The following is a 19,496-nucleotide window of genomic DNA, read 5'->3' on the forward strand; positions in this document are numbered from 1 at the left end:
ACCTAAAAATAGAAAATATATTCTTTTACCCACAAGTATATATTTGGGAATGATTCTAATATCGTCATTTAAATTAATAATTCATTCATGATAAAAATTATATTGTCATTAAAATTCATGGTATTCATGATAATAATTTTTTGTTGCAAAAAAATTATAAATTATGGCCAATAAAATTACCACAAAAATATCAGACTGGAAGTATTTGGCACCACTAGCGTCAAAATATAATTTTGTTGCTAAAAATACTACTAAAATGATATTTCATGACAAATATTTTATTTCGTTGTCTTGTGCATGGTACTTATAAGTGACAAATTATAATTTGTAGCAAAATATTTTATCGCTGATTGACCACTTTTGTGTAGTTGTGGAGTGATTGATCATAACCCTATTTGATTTTGATGAGCTCAAAGCATTTGAGTATATCTTATGTTATACTAATGAATTCAATCTAGTGTTTCAGTCAAATATTTGTGAATTTATGTTTAAGTGTCTCTAGCTTTGGTTCAATACACTTTGGCTAAGTATAGAAATCAATTTGAACCAAAGTCTGAATCTCGAGTCGACTCCGGAAGATTACGAGTCGACTCCAAGCTCGAGTCGACTCCGGCACAAGCTCGAGTCGACTCCGGCACATTACGAGTCGACTCCGACTGAGAACAGACAGCCGGACAGAAAGATAACTCTCAGACCCTGTCACCGAGTCGACTCCTGAAGAATTAGAGTCGACTCCGATGCTTGCCGAGTCGACTCCAGCAAAGTACGAGTCGACTCCATGGAGTAACAGACAGAAAGACAGAGAAGCCATTTTGGACTCTGAGAGCCGAGTCGACTCCCGAAGAACTCGAGTCGACTCCGACGGATTGGCAGGTCGACTCCTAAGGAAGCAAGAGTCGACTCTCAAAGAAATGCAAGGCTAAAAGTCAGAGAGCCAACTTCGGTGTCTGAGAGCCGAGTCGACTCCCGCAAAGTCCGAGTCGACTCCAAGGCAGTTCAACTCCAAAGACAGAAGACCGGTACTTCGGTGTCTGAGAGCCGAGTCGACTCCCGCAAAGTCCGAGTCGACTCCGAGGCAGTTCAACTCCAAAGACAAAAGATCGGTATTTCGGTGTCTGAGAGCCGAGTCGACTCCCGCAAAGTTCGAGTCGACTCCGAGACAGTTCAAGTTCAAAGATAGAAGACTTGTCTTTCCGGCTCTGAGAGCCGAGTCGACTCTAAGAGAATTCGAGTCGACTCGAGGAAGCAAAACCGAGAGGATGATTTTTGGATTCCTGAAGATCGAGTCGTCTCCAGAAGGGAAAGTCATCTCTGGACAATTGGCGAGTCGACTCCAGGTTCAGCCGAGTCGACTCCAAAACGGGACGGCACTCTATTTCAAATTTTGAACAGTGGCCGAGTCGTCTCCAGTAAAGCATGAGTCGACTCCAGCAACAGCCAAGTCGACTCCTGATCGAGCGAGTCGACTCCGATCCCAACGGACACTTTGTCAGGAGTTGCAGAGTGTGCAGAACGGCCATCAATCTGTGTCTAACGGCTATTTTTCGTTGGGAATGGCTTAAATAGCCTGAGTGAACAGTAATAGAGGAAGAAAGAGAGACTCCATTCAAAGCAAAAGGGATTTCCACCAACCAAAGCCTCTCTAGAGTAATTACAAGAAAAAGAAGGAAGAAGTGCATTGAAGTCTACTCTCCAACCGTCTTCCTCACATTCAAGGCTCTCCTCCTGACAGCAAATCTTCAGCAATTTTTATATTTTACAAGTGATTCATTGTTTACTCTTTTGCTATAAATTATTATTATATTTTAATTTTTATTTTATATCATAATTGTTTGTTTGTTATATTTTATCAATTCTATTTGTAATTTTGTTTTCTTAAATTTAAGTTTATCTAGTTTTGTTATATGCATGTTCGTTTCTTCTAGAAAAAAATAAAATTTATTAAAACAATTTATCGTGTTTTTTCACAACCATTATTTTGCGAAAAGTGCAGTGCACATACCATTTTTCTAGTAATTACTGTGATAATTATGTACTAAATTTATCATCCATTTACAAGCATTAACCTGAGAGAAACCTAAGTCATGATGAATCTTAAAAAATTTATGCAGCACCCTGTGCATTTGCATATGGGATTTTCATATATTTGCTATTAGGACAGAGTGGACGTCTCTAGTAACATGCTGAGATATATTAAAACTAATTAGGATAACAATCTTCTTTTTGTAAAAATAGAAAAATGGTTATATGAACTTATTGATATATATATTCATATAAGTTCATCTAGAACAAGCATAGAAGAAGCCAAAAAGACCATAGTGGATAGAATGTCACCATTTATAATAATGGAACGAACTTGTAATCCATATTATTCCTTAGATAAGCACTAAAGAATTCATGAAAAACTAATAAAATCTGTAATAATTCAATAATGGGCAATACTTTAATTTCTAGATAATGGTTAGGCAAATCACTTTGATAAATGACAATAGTATAGAATTACTATTGCATATTATTGTAATAATATTAATAAAAAAATGTTAGAGACAAGTCCTTCTACCTTCCCACATCTCCTGACTTGACTAGTTTAGAGTTGACTCTCAAGGTAGATATTGAGCTAACAGTCTTCAACATCAGTCGAGCCTCCACGACAATGATCGGAGATCCTATCCTTAGATCAATATCTCCACCGCCTGGTGCAGCTACTGCAGAATCTTGGATACAACGAGGGTATGTTTGGATATCCCTACATGATTAAATTAAAAATTTTGTAGGATTTATGGATCGGGCCATCTATTTAAGCATGACCTTGTATCGACCAAATCATGCCCAGCTCAAATCCTATAAGAAGAATAGAAAAAGAACTCCATAAGTTTTTTTTTTATTCTTGTAGCCCAAAGGCTTAGGATCTGACTAGGTTTAGACAAACTCTTAGAATATATAAGATAGATGGGCCAGTTAGTCTGATTTCTATAGGATTCTGAATCCAATCCTATAGGAACATCCACACAAGCCCTGAGCAATTGGAACAACCCTTCTACATCGACAGGTTACGTGGCTAGGCTGCTGCAATATAGGAATGGGAAATGGCAGTTTCTATGATAGAATAGTGCTGCAGGTAGACATGGTAGCTCAAAATGAATGTCAGGAATGGCTAAAGAGAGGCTAAGAATGCATGGGTTTTGGGGGATTATGGGGTTCAATAGGGAGTTGTCTCAATCCAATTAAGCAAAAAAGAAATTGTCGCAAACCTATCCAACTTTGATTCAATCACATTTCATAGGCTCTTTCTCTGCTTCATTAGGTTTGCTCTCTTTCCGGTCCCACCTTGGAGAAGAAAAGAACAAAAATTCGAATTAAGCATAGCGTAACAAGATTCGATTTAACAAGATTCGATTACATGGAACTGCAAGGAGTAGAGGGATAAAGAGAGTCCTCAAGTTAGAACTAGAGCTTGACAAAGAATAACGATGAGTGCAAAAGGACTATGAGGATTAAGAACTAACAACTACAGTAAATTTGACCATTGAGCCTGACTTAAGAAACTAACTTTTACTATAGTAAAAAACTGAAAATTATATAAAAAATTCTTTAATGTACATGCATCCAGTGGTATAATTATTATAACATATAGGGAGTTCTATTTATCAATCTCGAGCAAGATGTGAGGATCCCACCTTGCCATTGGTGGTAGGTCATTCCTTAAAATTCAAACAAGAAGAATGGGAAGGAACAACGAACTCAGTACAGGACGCCAAAAACTAGGAGGATGACTTGAAAGCCAACCATGAGGGTGACATTGGCCAGACTTAGCTTATCGGATATGCAAGTACTAGTGTTAACACTACAAAAGAAGTAATTTTTTCCGGCGCTTTGCAGAGCTTTTACCGACGCTTATACGCGTCGGAAATTTTCCTCCCCACGCGTCCAAAAGCGTGACGAAATCGTCGGGCAGGTGGGCGTGGAGGATTTTCGTTCCGACGCGTTTCGTCAGCGTCGGCAGATAACCCGACGCTTTTAAACGCGTCGGCAAAGGCAATTTTTCCGACGCTTTTATGCGTCGGTCTATTACCGACGCTTTTAAGCGTCGGTGGTTCTTGTATTACCGATGCTTTTGTGCTTTGGTATACCTGTGCCGGAAGAGTTATTGCCGATGCTTTTAAGCGTCGGCAATAGCATTTTTTTTTTTTAACAAATTCGTAGAAACAAATGTTAAACCTGTATACAAAATTCTTTGAGCCCTTCTTTGGCTTCTTTTTCAGAAGCTTCTGAGTCAAGCACTTTCCTGGCAACCATTCAATTTCAGTCCAAATGAAATTTTATGTATAATACATATGTTTCAATTGTCATATTGTAGTTTCAACGTAAAACAAACTCAACAAAAAAAAAATCATTCACATGGCTAACAATGGAAGGGGCTGGAGTATAACTTCCATAAAAAGTTCCTACAACTTAATGATGTTCTTGGAATGGCAGAGTAATACATGCAGAGTAATACATATGTTTCAATTGTCATATTGTAGTTTCAATGTAAAACAAACTCAACAAAAAAAAAGTGTTCACATGGCTAACAATGGAAGGGGCTGGAGTATAACTTCCATAAAAAGTTCCTACAACTTAATGATGTTCTCTTGGAATGGCAGTTATTTCACATGCAAGATTCTATTCATTAAATTCACAAATTTGCTCAACATAAAAATTCACTCTTAGCTCTACGGAGCAGAAGTCATAACTGGCTTGGTTAAAATAACAAGCAGAAGGTATAAGCATTTCAAAAAAATGATGCAAGATACATTCAGCTTATTAAACGAAACCGTAGCCTTGATTTGGTCAACTCTCATACCAATGTCATCTTTATAATATTTGTTGAAAGTCTTTTTTCAACAGTCCTCTGACACCCATGCCAGAGTTGAAAGGCAAAAGGGTTGGGTCTCAAGAATGTCCCAAAAAACTCGACCTGCATTTTGTATTTCCATCCCTGACTTTGTAGAGATTGGCTGAATATTTCCATCCTCTGAATATTTGCTCCAGAGATCGGGGTATAAGCCCTTTCTGCTCAGGCGGTTCTGGTGTGCCCATCATTGTATAAGTTTTACCAGAACCTGTTTGCCCATAAGCAAATATGCATACCTGCAACAACAGACAATTCATTTTCTTAAATTCAGCATGCCATCACCAGAAAAAATCAAATAAAGGTGGCACTTGTTAAACAAATAATAAAATGGCATGAAGTAGATGCTGCATATTAGAGATGTAATACAAGAATGGCATCAGAGCCACCATTAGGGGTCAAAAGGATAAGAGAATCGGTAGAACTGGCCAGGCAACAAAATGATCAGAGTGGAAAACCTAGGTTAAGTCACCGCAAGAACATTAGAGAATATGAAAGTCCAGACTAATACCAAAAAACAACTGACCCCTCTGTAGGATGTAGGATAAGAAACAGGGCGTACTCTACAAAACAGGGCGTACCAAGAGATTCAAGTGATGTAGGATAAGAAACAACTGAACCCTCTGTGCCACCACAATCACTGCCAGGTAAAACAGGGCGTACTCTACAAAACACTCGGATATTTCCTTTCAGTTCCTACAGAACGAAGAAGATTTAGCACCAAAATTATTGGCAAAAATAATCAGCCACAATAAGTAACATAAGTACCAGTATGGTGTTGTGCAGCTTTTTGCGCAATTTCTCTGCTTCCAAGATTTGAGGCTCTGCATCTGCAAGACGATCTTGCAAATCTTTTGCAGTCTTCTTCTGTCCTTTATATTCTGTCATTGTCTCGATGGCAGTCAAATCAGCCATCTAGAAAAATAAACAGAGTTGTTAAAACTGACTGAAATAGCTAAATAACATTGAAAAGATGTTTCTTGCTTTACTGCTGCCAAAACAAGTTCCTTTCCCTAAGGCATGGAACAAGAATATCAAATATTGCTACAAAGTCAGATATTACAATTCTCGAAACTCAGCTGTCACTAACCTTCAACTTTTCATTTGCTGCAGCAAGCTGATGCTGCAATACCTGTATCTGCTCTCTTTGGGAAGAGCACGTTTCCTGCAAATATATAATTTAAAAAATAAATAGTCATAATAGCAAATACACAACTTTCAAAATAAACGAGAAGATACAACAAACATCAAGGGCAGTAGATTTTGTTGTTAAGCTATCCAAAGCCTTTGAGGACTTTCCAGTCATTTCTTCATAATTTGCAATTTCAACACTTAAATTTTGCACCTGGGCTAATGTATGATCGCGTTCATCTCTTACTTGATGCAATTCACTTCTAAGGCAACCTACTTCCTTCATTAACTCTTCTTTCTGTTTAATAGCCTCTTGCTGAGATGACTGGAAGAACATCCAACATAAAAAGCTATGGGTCTTTAGTGACATAATTATAAATATAAAAATAATGATAAAATGACATTTATCAAATCAATGGAGCAGCAGTAAGAGCTCATGTGAAATCAAATTGAAGAGCATCTTGTCCGTGCCCTCATTCTCAAACTCAAGCAGAAAATTTATATCCTTCCAGAAATGTGAACGTAACAATGTATACAGCAGAAATTGCACCATTTAATTAATACAAGGAGACAGGTATGTATCACTGCAATCAAAATAAAAATATCTTTATAACTTGACTAAAATTTGCATGTGCCATTCTGACACCAAGGATATATCATCCTAAACTGGCTAGGTCAAAAGTCTTTAGAAAGCTTATAAAAATTTTATTCAAACCATATAAACTGATGAAAAGGTACGAAATACCTGCCGTTTGTTCCAAATGATTAATAGAAATGAGAATACATTAAAACAAGGAGGTAGATATGTGAAGCAGTCCATCACTACAACAGAGAAACTATACTTCCTTTTTCGTATCAAAAGTTATCAGGAATGAAAAAAGTTCCCAATAAATTCCAAAATGGTACACTTGGGAAAATTGTAAGTGGCGAAACTCAAGGACTTCATAAGTCAAGCATGCTAGAACTGTTAACTTCCTAATTGCTAGATGCTTCTGATGAAATCCAACTCTCTAGCAGTAACATCGCTCTTCATTTAAAAATTTCATTTCCAATCTTGATATTACATGAGTTATAGACATTGGCAGTTCAATAAACTTCATCCATCATAATTAACAGTGGGATCTCCGCTGCAGTTTAAGCAAGATTGAGATCAAGCTCAAGTAACCATCAACTCACACCAGATGACTCTAAGTGATCCACTCTCATGAGGAATAGAAGGAACAAAAGAAATGCATCATACTCTCATGAGGAATAGAAGGAACAAAGACAGAGGAATATCTTCAGAGGACTACAACCAAAGGTGAACATATAAAAGCATAATCATGAAAACTAACCTTAGAAACACGTGAGCATGAAAACTGGCTGACACTCCATAACCGAATTTCACCATTGCCATCACAAGAGCAGAGGAGATCTGTCTTCTTTGGATGAAAATCAAGAGATGTCACCTGGGAGTTGTGCCCATTGAATACATGCAAACAATAACTCGGCTGCAAAACAAGCCAGAAAATTGTGTTATAAGCATCTCTTTATCAGAGAGTTGGATACTCAACAAGCATGTCAAACTAGCAGGGAAAGTGAATCATGCACAAGAAAGGATGACCATCTTACTGTTCAATTATGAAGCACCATGGTTACAATTCCAAACATTATAGCAACATCTCTATCATTCTTGAATCACACATAAGTTTAGCCTGCATCTATAATACAGATTCAAAGGCCATCTAGAAAACTGAAGTCAATCAGTGAAGTAGGTTTACAAATCAAAGATTGAATACAGACTGGCACATACACTAACCTCGATCATTACATGAATCACCTTCATTTACCACAACAGTACCATGTAAACCATATAAGAAAGTTGTATTGCAATCAGAAAATGCCAGTTTGCAAAGTGATCATAAAGCAAATTAAACAAAATTAACCACCTAAAATATGGCATACAACTTAAATTTCTATAACTAACAAATGCATGTTTTTTAGCTGGATGATGCCAATTCAATACTTCAATTGATCAAGCAATAGTAATACGTGTTAAAAATTCTCACCCTGCAAATCCACTATGGATTAACTCAGCATTACTGGGATGCTGGACCTGTACCAAGTAGCAGCAAATGATCCATGTCAGTCACTAATTTGCAGAGAAAAGAGCGAGAAGACTTGTCAATAGTGCAAGGGTTATACCATTGTACCAGTAATGGGACCGGTCTATTGGCCCTGGAGCCTGTTAGGACCTAAAATGGAGTGGAGTGTCTAGATAGTGTTTCTTCCTTTGGCTGAGGTTGACCGAATCTGCATTATCTATCTTAAACCGATCAAACTCTACAAACTAATTGTTATACATAAGATTTTGGAAACCATGTTCCTGTCAAGTCAACATAGAACATACTAATTAAAGTCCTTTCCAAGATCTATACTTATCAAAGTTCTGGCATAATCGTATTTTGGAAATTGAGGTAAGTATCAAAAAAAAAAAAATTTAAAACAATCTAAAAACATTCATCTCAAAATCGTAAGTACACAATCTACGATGTATCAAGAGTCGACGGCATCATCATCTCTACGAGTAGATGAAGTATCAGCAACCTACAAGAAAAAAATACTTTAGAAACTAAAAATACGAAAGTCATCACGCTCATACAAGAATACATTATAATTATATAAAATATTCAAATATATTTATTTATGTACCGGAGGAGCAAATCTCTGCAAAAAAGATGAAATATGGTCAAGCTGATCTTGCAAAGATTGTATCTTCAACTCTTGGCTCTGCTTCAACTCCGCCATATCAGTCATATGACTCTGCCTCATCTCCTCTATCCTTGTCTCATATGACTGCTTTAACTGTGCCATCTCTGTCTTCAAACTACAAACCTCTGCAGTGCTAGTACCTTGTCTGGCATCTTGGGTATATCGGCTCACTGCAGACAGCTGAGCGGGGGTAACTCCGATACCGTAACTCCTCACGCGTCCATAACGTTCTGGGCCCATCAATTCTGCATAGACCTGAGCCTCGACGCGACTGGCCCCGTCGGATGATGATGACTCCCCGACGCGCTCTGAAATGAGATTTGTAGCTCTTTCCTATATCTCTCTCAAAAAAATAAACAGTCACATTAATAATTTAAAGGAAGTAAAATTAATAAAATAATTATGATCAAATAAAAAATGAATACATACAACTATATCTCTCGACTCGTCCTGGACAAAGCTGCCATCTCGGTGAGTGTGGGTCATCTTATAAAACTCTACCTCACCAGGCTCCCTTCCATGCTCTACTATCTACACATACGGAAAGTATATTGCCAAACTATATATCATGATACGTGCTATATGTTAGTAGAGTTTCAAATAGTTTCAAACAAACTTACGAATTCATTTCTACGTCTCGCATAACTCTTCGAGCCTGAAGTATGAGGAACTGTTTGAGATGCTCGTGCAGCTCTACCAATATTAGAATATGTCTGCCAAAATAAAAGCACACAGTATAATATTATTCAATGTATATATTTGCAATCTATATTAGTAATCTATATTTGCAATCTATATTTGCACACAGTATAATATGTCTATATGAAGTAAGACATAGCGATGTGCCTGTGCCAACGATTTCTGGTCAAGAACAACACTTTCAACTTTTCCCAAAACTCTTCCGCCAGATGAGAACTTGTAAACATCTGCATTCTCTATGATATCACAATTCCTTTGAGGTCGATTGAAAACCGTTTCAACTCCTTCAAGATATCTCGAACAAAATGTCAAACACTCCTCAGCAATATATCCTTCAGCAATCGAGCCCTCGGGATAGGCTCGATTGCGTACATAATCTTTTAAGCGCATAAGAAACCTTCAACAATAAATTTTTAAAATAAATATCAAAATCAAACTGATTATTAAATAATTATATTAGAGTTTAGAAAAATCACCTCTCAATAGGATACATCCATCGGTAGTGAACCGGGCCACCAAGTTTAGCTTCCGCCGCTAAGTGAATGAGTAGATGAACCATAATAGTAAAAAACCCAGGAGGAAAGATCTTTTCCATATTGCATAGTGTAAGTGCAATATTAGACTCCAATTGATCAAGCTCCTTAGGATCAAGAACTTTGGAACATAATGCCTTAAAGAATGATGATAATTGAGAAACAATTGCAAAAACTTGTTTCGGTGTTGACGATCTTAAAGCCAATGGAAAGATATCTTGCATCAAAATGTGACAATCATGACTTTTAAGATTTGAAAGTTTTCGCTCTTTGAGATTTACGCATCGTGAAATATTCGATGAGTACCCATCAGGAACCTTCAAATTTTTCAGAACTGTTAGAAAAAGATCTTTCTCTTGAGTAGACATTGTATAACATGCAGGAGGTATATAAAATTTATCATTGGCAAGCTCTGTCGGATGAAGCTCTTGTCTTATGCCTATATCTTTCAAATCAAGACGCGCTTTCAAGTTGTCTTTGGTCTTTCCATCAAGATTTAACAATATTCCAATCAAGTTATCACAAACATTCTTTTCTATGTGCATGACATCAAGATTATGTCGAAGAAGATTATACTCCCAATAAGGTAAATCAAAAAAAATACTCCTTTTTTTTCTATAACTGTTTCTGTGTAGAAGCAACCAATGTGTCATCGTCATTTTCCTGTCCATATACATTGTCATCATTCTCAAAAAAGTTAGCATCCTCTAAAATCTCTGATATTAACCCTTCATTTAATGAGCTACCAACATCCTCCCTTCCCCTCTTCTTTAAACATTTGGAGACCTTACCAGGTATGTAATTTGTGCCATGCATTTGTCTAAGAACTTCGGTACCAGTTGGTGGAATAGGGGCAGAACGCAACTCTGTGGTACTATCAAACAGATCATTCTGAAATCGAAATGGATGGTTTGCTTCTAACCACCGACGATGGCCCATATAACAGAACTTTCCTCCATGTTTTAACCAATACGAATGGGTTGAATCTCCACAAGAAGGACATGCAGTACGCCCCTTAGTGCTCCAACCAGATAAATTAGCATATGCAGGAAAATCATTGATAGTCCAAATAAGAGCTGCACGCAAATTGAAATTTTGGCCAGCAAAAGCATCAAATGCATCAATACCCTCCCATAACTGTTTCAATTCCTCTATTAAAGGCTGCAAAAAAACATCAATATCATTACCTGGGCCCTTATCACCTGGAATAACCATTGACAAAATGAGTGAAGACTGTTTCATACACATCCATGGTGGTAAATTATATGGAACCAAAACAACCGGCCAAGTGCTGTATGTAGAACTCATAGTTCGAAAGGGATTAAACCCATCAGTAGCTAAACCCAGTCTGACACTGCGAGCATCAGAAGCAAATTCGGGATGCCTATCATCAAATGCTTTCCATACGGGACTATCCGCTGGGTGTCGTAACATTCCATCCTTTGTACGGCCTTCGTCATGCCATCTCATCGAGGAAGCCATCTTCAGTGATGCAAACATCCTTTTCAATCTTGGTATAAGAGAAAAATACCTCAAAATTTTAGCCAGTTTTTTCTTAGTCGGTGCAGCATCCACTTCAGTCAACGAATCATTCTCGTCATCTTTATGTTTTTCCTATTGTGAAGTTCCACATATTCGGCACGACTCTTGGTTCCTATTTTTACCACGATATAAAATGCAGTCATTCGGACAACTGTGTATCTTCTCATATCCAAGGTCCAACTCTTTTATCAGTTTTTTGGCTTCATATAAAGATGATGGCAGAGTAACACCTTCTGGAAATGCATCCTTTAATAATTAAAGAAGCATGGTAAAAGACTTGCTGGACCACCCATTCAAATATTTCAAATGTAATAAATGCAGAAGAAAAGAAATCTTCGTAAAATTCTTACAACTCGGATACAGTTCTTGATCACAATCTTTCACCAAGTTATCATAATGAGCTGTGTCATCAGCCTGTATAGATTCCTCAACATGCATGGACTGATCAATAACTGCACGCTCATCTTCTCCTACAGTTCTGATACTATGTCCAAGAGCATCTCTAAGTAGGCCCCTTATATCATCTTCTTCTACGGAATTTTGTTCCGTGTCACTACATCCAAAATTGAAGTTGTCTTCTAGATCGGAGGGTTGGTTACATGAAGGTATGAACTCTCCATGGAGTACCCATTCAGTATAACCCTTTAGAAAACCATTCCATACCAAATGTTCTTCAACAATTTTTGGATCAAGAGCAGAACCGTTTACACATTTTTGACATGGACATAAAATTTTTCCGTTCATATTAGATTTCTCAAAGGCAAACTTAATGAAATTCCGAACTCCATCCAAATATTCAGCACTAGATTTTAACTTATTTATCCAACTTTTGTCCATTCTATTAGAATACCGATTGAACTGCAGTTCATATAAAAAAGATAAACACTATTAGAAGGATGGACTACATATAAATTGCATGAAGAAAAGCATGTGACACTTACTATAACCTCACAATATATTGCCTGACATTCAAAATACAAAAATAATGCGCTGTAATCATTCTCAAAACAAAACCATAGCTTGTTAAGAAACCTACCTTACAATTTAGACCATTTTGAAGGTTCCTTGGATCCCAGTTTTGAAATCCAGGTCAGAAGATACTAATTGAATCAATATTGGCAAACATCTACTATCACGAGTTGATCAATTCCCATACACATATGTAGTTTCATAGGAGCCTAAAGTTGATCTTACCATTTCTCATAAGGGTAAGTGCACCAATCCAAGATATTACGAATCAAGATCTAATATGCATAAGGGCAAGTAATGCATAATGCATCAAAGTTATATCAAAGTAATGCATAAAAGTATGCATAAGTTTGTAATGTCCATACAAGAAATCAAAGTTAATATTTCTCCTATCAGATAGCAAAATCATCAGCACTCTACTATAAAGTTACTAGGAAGATTGATGGAAACTTAGCCTTCTGATTCAGAGAATGCATTCACTACCTGCTAATTATTCTTGAGACAAAAATTATCCTGCGTATATTCTTAATTCCATTTCCTCTGAAATGAGAAATATTTACCTTCATCATGTGCATATTTACATCTGCAATTTTCATGCTTTTAAATATTTATTTTCATGTGCTCGGGTTAATTGTATAAAACTCCATTTTGCTTATTCAGCAATTATTTACCAAAAAAAAAGGACTGAGTTTTAGCCTTTTTGCTCTTACAACCAAGGTCAACAGTCATCGTTGCAGTAGCAGGATCAGGGCCTGCCGCACCTCATTGTGAGGCTCTTGCAATTTCAAGCAGTAGATTGCCAACATATACTTTGAAAGCATGCCAAGGCGCGCGCAAGGCATAAGCAATTAGAACTTCCAAGTTCCTTATCCACAGATATTGGCACCATCTACTAATCATGCACAAACCTCACTGGGGTATGCAAAGAGATCTATGTATTAATGGCAGCTAGGTGTATAAGAAAACCTGAAAAGTGACACAATGATCTCAAAGCACTAAGTTGATATTTATCAATAGTTACTTCATACCTAAAATATGTCTCAAAGCTCTCTTAGGAAAGAGACTGACATAATAATCCCATAAGAAAGCTATAGATTTTTTTTCGTTGCTCAAGGATGAACAGACAGTCTCAGCTGAAATTATTTGAGGATCGTTGGACTACCCATAACCAAAAGCAAATCCGAGAAGCTTTGTGATCAAAAGGGGCTGCAAGTGGCCTCCATTTGGATATATTGACTCTGATGGTCCTTATGTACAACCACCGAAAATTGTAAGGTAACTAAATCACTGCTTAAAGATTTAGAAGTCACGAAACAAAGTCACGAAACTGAGTATAAAACTTATGACCCTTTTTATGTTTACAGGATAATGACTTGAGAATGAAACTTGTGACTCTATATGTTCACATAGGCTGAATCTCCCTTCTTATTCTCCTAAGAATTTTCCTTAGGTCTTGATTGAAGAAGGGCCCCTTGTTTCATGCTCATGAGAGTTGAATTTCTCACAAATGAAAGAGTAATCACACACACACATGTGCAAGTCTAATCCTCTTGGTATTTTTATTGGTAATGGATAATGGAAATGACCTGCATGTCACAAAGCATTCTATTGGGCACAGGCCTTGTATGGTCGCAGGCTTGCCAGCTCATGAATGAAATCTAGTACTTTTCATTCATAGATTTGCTAATGTTGATGGTTCCTATCCTGAACCCTAGCACCAACCCTTTTGAACAGGAAAGGAGGGTGGAGGAGGGGGCGTGTTTGGGTTTGCAAGATAAGCCCCAAAGGCCAGGGAGAGGGAGGAGAGGCATCATTTAAAGATAAAAAAGGGAGGGTTCTCTTGAAGGCTTGGGTGGAGTGGAGGCCTAGAGAAAGAGCTTGGTACTACTTTAACAAGGGACAGCATGATACGCCCTTCACAACTTTCACTAGGCATATGGGGCTGGGGAAGCGCATGATGCTGGGAGGACTGTAGGATGGAGAAAATGAACCACTCCAACATGGCATCCTTTATCCCACTCACCTGAACTAAAGATGATGTCTTACGTTGGGATGTTCAGCTTTACATGATCATGGCCTAGAGCTCACATCATTACTGGATGGGGATCATTTTGGTGTGGGAAGGTCTATCCTACATTAAGCGGACCATTTTGATGCAGTAATTTAACTTCAGTCGAATTCTTGGACAAATGCTTGCTGAAACATTGTTGTTGTTCATTAGAACTTAAGTAGGAAGAGGATGCCAAATGAGCTCAATAAGGATCATACGAGGTTTAAGGGATCAGATTAGCTCCCAACATGGATCTTGAGGGCTATAATGGAGATGAAAAGTATGAATAATATGCAATATAAACCACAACTTTATCAAGGCATAATCTGCTATTTATGCCAAAGTATGAATAATGAACAGAACATCAATAGCAATGAAACAAGATAAATATCCACTTGCTCAAAAGAAAGGGAGAGAGAGAGAGAGCATACGATTGCTGGAGCCGAAAATGGCTGCGAACTCTCTTCGATCGCTGAGACGGAGAGGATGTGGATCTGCGACGATAGAAGATACGAATCGATTAATTTCGTGAAAAATACCTCCGGCGGAGCAAACCCAGAACACCCGAAGAAGAGGAGGAGAAGAAAGAGAACAAACCCAGAACACCCGAAGAAGAGGAGGAGGAGAAGAAGGAGAACAAGCGAGATGGTGGGAGAGGAGGGAGGAGGAGAAAAATACCTCCGGCGGAGCGGGTTGGGATCGGTCCGCGCCGGAGAGGAGGTAGCGCCGGAGACGAGGAATGGGGGCTAAGGCAGCGCCGGAGACGAGGAATGGGGGCTAAGGCAGCGCCGGAGACGAGGAAGATGAGGGTGCTCGGGAGTAACTAGGGCAATTTTGCGGGCTCGGGGTCGGCCGCTGGGTATTAAGTGGGCTTCGGCGACGCTTATAAGCGTCGTATTATTAACCACGCTTATACGCGTCGTCTTAGGAAAAAAGAACGACGCGTTAAAGCGTCGTTTGATGTTAGGTCCTCAACGACGCTTTTAAGCGTCGTTGATTGCTTCGAATTACCAACGCTCCTACAAAGCGTTGGAAACGTTGGGCGCGGGAGAGGAATTTGCCGACGCTTTTTGCTAGTGTCGGCAGATAAGCGTCGGCGTTATATTCTTTTACTGTAGTGTAAGGTTTCAATAGGATGAATTATTTTCCAGGAGGATGACATCAGTTGCCATGGGACTCACTGTGACACGAAATAATTGATGGTATGTAAAAAAAACAATGTGTTACTTGGTCAATTTATCGTTCATCAGATACAACATAAAGATCTGATTTTAGATAAATTATTTTAGTTGAATGAATAATAAATGTTTAAATAATTTTCATTATATGAATGAATAATGGCTAACATTTTATACCTAGAGTACGTAGGAGAGAGAGAGAGTGTGTGTTTCATTGGATACGGCTTCTTGTATCATGCATGTCAAGTGCTGGTAGTGCAACTATGTTACTTTTTTACTGTATTTTAGTCCACATTTGTTATGAATCATGAAGCATTCTCAACTTGACTCTAGGTTATGTGACCTTCTCCTTCATTTGCTTAGTGAAGCAAGAAGGAACCTTGAATTATTTTTTTCTGAAAAAAAAAGACAACAAGTTGATCTTCTTGTTGCACTAGTACTACATCTTGATTTAGGCTAAAGAGAGTTATGTTCCAAACATAACATTGTCGAGTTCGAAAAAGCCATATCTAATTTATAAGACAACACATCTATCAACACTCTGAAATCAAGATATTGTTGTTTTCTAGACACTAGCAAAGGGATTTCTACATGAATACTAGATCTACTGTTCGTTTTACCATACTAGAATCACCTCATCAATTTCCATTTGGTTACGTATACGTGTATGCTAATCTTGATGACCATTGTTGGTGCCACCTAGAAATCTACATGCTCTGGTACATCATCCATCTTGATGAGCTGGTTCCCAGCAAGACAATCCCAACCCCACACCTGATCTCATATCATGGAAGTGTGATCAGAAGCCAAACAAGTTTAAGGAGGCTGCTGTTGGGACGACCACCGAATGATGCTCATGTTGTTGCAACGTGGTGGAAGGATCATGTGGAAGCATTGATGATCCCATCAATCATCATCAATGGAAGAAAAAATAAGGAAATCAAAAGTCTTTTGTTATGCGTACCTACTTCATGGACGAGGCCACTTTAGAACAATATATATTAATGTAATAATTGTTTTCTTTCCCTTGACTTAAGAACACAACATTCTTTATATTTTAATGTTACTTTGTTTTCAATCTTCTTTTTTCAAGGAAAAGGCAACCAAGACCAATAGAGGATGGGAGGTTGGTGGAATCTGGATGGAAGAACATGGTGAGAGCTCTTTCTTGGTGACTGTTATGAGAAGATAACATCAAGGTGGTGCATCTCCAGGAGACAAGTAATTTAGTCAGTTCTATTCATTAGTTCTTTCTTGGTTTTATATGAAATTTTCTAAAGATATCCTGTTCCTGTCACTGCTCAGAGGGCACAAGCTGGAATAACACTACCGACCCCCATACAGGACCAGCTTCCAACTGCTACGTAGAACCTGTCAACAAAATGGTGTATACAAACGGATACTTGATGGCATTAACTAAATTAAATGGAGTGTTCAAACATCACACGCAATCATGTTATACGCTAGTTATGCAGTCTTTCTCTTTACTTATACACAGCGAAGGTAAATGACAGCATGAAAGGCATTAGGTCACATCATACGTGTCATCATACTATAATGATATTATATAATTACAACGAGTTTACATGATTTTCTGTCATTACACTATTTTACAGATTTAATTAATAATTTATAACAAGAAATTTTAGAACTTTTATTAACCGTGAAGAGTTTAAGCAAGTGGTGATGTATTGCCATAAAATTTAACCACAATTAAAGTTCTAGCGCATAGGGCTCTAACCATCGCAGGCCTGGGGATGGTCATGCGTACGCAGTTTTATGTTGTATATGACCCTTAGATCATATTAGAGTAATCTTACAGTTATACCAAGATCCACCCTCTATAAAGTTTAATGACAATTATTATGATAACTATATTCTATTTTAGAATAATTTTTTGGGTTTTACTATGATCTATTACAACAATATGTGAAATGAATCAAAGTATCAAAGAAATTATAAAAATAAAATCATATAAGTTGTAATTAGAACACACAATCAGCAATCAAAAGTTATGAACGTAACAACCACTATAAAATTATAGTGGAATCGATAGCATACGAACTTAGTGATCCTGATAGCCTATTTAGTATTTATGCATATTATTAGATATTTATATAAGCATAGAAATGAAATCAATCCGGATCGAGCCAAGTATAGGTCGAATATCAGGCTTGTAGGTTGGAATGACCATTCTGGAACTAATAAATGAAAATTTGTGCGTATTGATATATTATCTAAAATTTGTATAAAACAGTTTTTATATATAATTTGTACAAAATTTTATGCAATTTTTTGATAGAACAAATTTATATGATTAATCTTTAATTATTGTATCTCTCTCAGGAAAAAAAAAGCCAAAACTTCAATTCTTGTATCAAACTCTACGACATTGGGATCAAGAATGTAAGGATTATCTGGCCTAAAATTTAGGGAATAAAAATTATTGGGTAAAAGTAAAATCAGGAGTGGGAATTTCAACCCTACATTATAGAATTATGTGAATGTTTCTGCATGAGCTATAACTTAGCACTTCCTCGGATAGAATTACTCTTTACCGCATGGATAAGAAGGCAGGATTCAATTATAATTAGAGTTAGTCGGAGTATGGAATATAGAGAGAGAGAGAGAGAAAAAAGAAAAAAAACTTAACCCTCCTAGTATAAAAATCCATATCATATAAATAATCCATTCCATACAGAAGTGGGACCAGCAAACCTCCCAACCTACTTCTTTAGTTCCTTGTAAACCCTAGTTTCAAGTTGCATATTTTGCGCAACAGAATAATTGATTTTTTTTTCATGATATTGACTGTTAGATTGTATCCTATGTAGATCTTAAAGCATTTCTAACTTTTTCTTTCACCCGTGTACATAAATCTTGAAGCAGAAGAAACAAGACTACCAAATCTGTCACCTACTTTGTTAGTTCCTTGCAAACCCTAGGTTCAAGTTGTATATTTTGCACGAGAGAACGATTGATCTTTTTTCCTGATATTAATTGTTGGATCACATCCGGCATAAATCTCAAAGCATCCCGAGCTTTTATTTTTCCATCGATGTACATAGATCTTGTGATGAATATCATACGATCCAATGGTGGATTCATCGTACATCTTATATCTTATATTAGTCATGTCAACTAAGGAATTATTATAATGCGACATATTAATGGATTACAGGTGTGGGCTGCATGGGCCCCACCCCATATCGTGGGTCAAGCCTGACCCTCTGTTCCAGCCCATGTTGATGGTGACGCTGTCTAAAATCTACTTAAAGCGTTGATTTAGACGTCGATTACGAGTTGATGGACAATGGTGCTGGTGATTAAAGTGAACACTGGATCTGTGGATATGGATGAGATGGGTCTCTGATTGTATGCTAGAATCCTTCACCATCACCATGGCCTTTGTTTTTTTTTTTTTTCCTTATGTTTTTATGTGTTTGTTAGAAGGTCATGATAATTATCTGCGTGACAAATGGAGCAGTAGGTGCTGAGATGGATTTAGATTAATCATGAAACCTCAGAACTTAGAAGATCTTCTAATCGTTACTAAAGTACATTTTATCATTTATAATTTTGTGACAAATACTAGAGTAATATTACTACTATGTGTCATCTTACACTTTCTTTCTTTACATGTTGATGTCCTATATTATGGTTGCAATACTAGGGGATAATGTGCTATAAGTTGACTATTAAAGCCATAATTGTAGTTCAATCATGGACAGAGATAGGATTAACTTATTGCG

At 37.3% G+C, this 19,496-nt stretch overlaps 2 protein-coding genes and 1 long non-coding RNA gene across 5 annotated transcripts; all 3 read right to left on the reverse strand.

Moving 5' to 3' along the window:
• Window positions 1-4,585: 4,585 nt before the first annotated feature.
• On the reverse strand, window positions 4,586-6,580 carry LOC108511009 (kinesin-like protein KIN-14H). 3 transcript variants are annotated; one of them, XM_039116950.1, is made up of 5 exons: window positions 6,138-6,491; window positions 5,982-6,056; window positions 5,660-5,806; window positions 5,473-5,587; window positions 4,586-5,130 (listed from the first exon to the last, which is right to left on the reverse strand). In XM_039116950.1, the coding sequence occupies exons 1-5, from the start codon at window positions 6,390-6,392 to the stop codon at window positions 5,093-5,095; spliced, it is 630 nt and encodes a 209-aa protein (XP_038972878.1). In that variant the 5' UTR covers window positions 6,393-6,491; the 3' UTR covers window positions 4,586-5,092. The 3 variants fall into 3 exon arrangements, with proteins under 3 accessions (XP_038972878.1, XP_038972879.1, XP_038972877.1); XM_039116951.1 differs by lacking the exon at window positions 4,586-5,130 and having other exon boundaries at window positions 5,155-5,587; window positions 6,237-6,580; XM_039116949.1 differs by lacking the exon at window positions 4,586-5,130 and having other exon boundaries at window positions 5,365-5,587; window positions 6,138-6,495.
• Window positions 6,581-7,325: 745 nt separating this feature from the next.
• Window positions 7,326-8,757, reverse strand: LOC120104950. Its single transcript, XR_005507354.1, has 4 exons — window positions 8,714-8,757; window positions 8,207-8,608; window positions 7,634-8,117; window positions 7,326-7,512 (listed from the first exon to the last, which is right to left on the reverse strand). It is a non-coding gene; the product is annotated as an uncharacterized LOC120104950 (long non-coding RNA).
• A 793-nt stretch (window positions 8,758-9,550) lies between these two features.
• LOC120104948 lies at window positions 9,551-10,430 on the reverse strand. Its single transcript, XM_039116931.1, has 2 exons — window positions 9,949-10,430; window positions 9,551-9,869 (listed from the first exon to the last, which is right to left on the reverse strand). The coding sequence occupies exons 1-2, from the start codon at window positions 10,371-10,373 to the stop codon at window positions 9,566-9,568; spliced, it is 729 nt and encodes a 242-aa protein (XP_038972859.1). The 5' UTR covers window positions 10,374-10,430; the 3' UTR covers window positions 9,551-9,565.
• Between the last annotated feature and the right edge of the window lie 9,066 nt (window positions 10,431-19,496).

The sequence above is a fragment of the Phoenix dactylifera genome, unplaced genomic scaffold, assembly GCF_009389715.1.
Source record: "Phoenix dactylifera cultivar Barhee BC4 unplaced genomic scaffold, palm_55x_up_171113_PBpolish2nd_filt_p 000146F, whole genome shotgun sequence".
Classification (NCBI taxonomy): domain Eukaryota; kingdom Viridiplantae; phylum Streptophyta; class Magnoliopsida; order Arecales; family Arecaceae; genus Phoenix; species Phoenix dactylifera.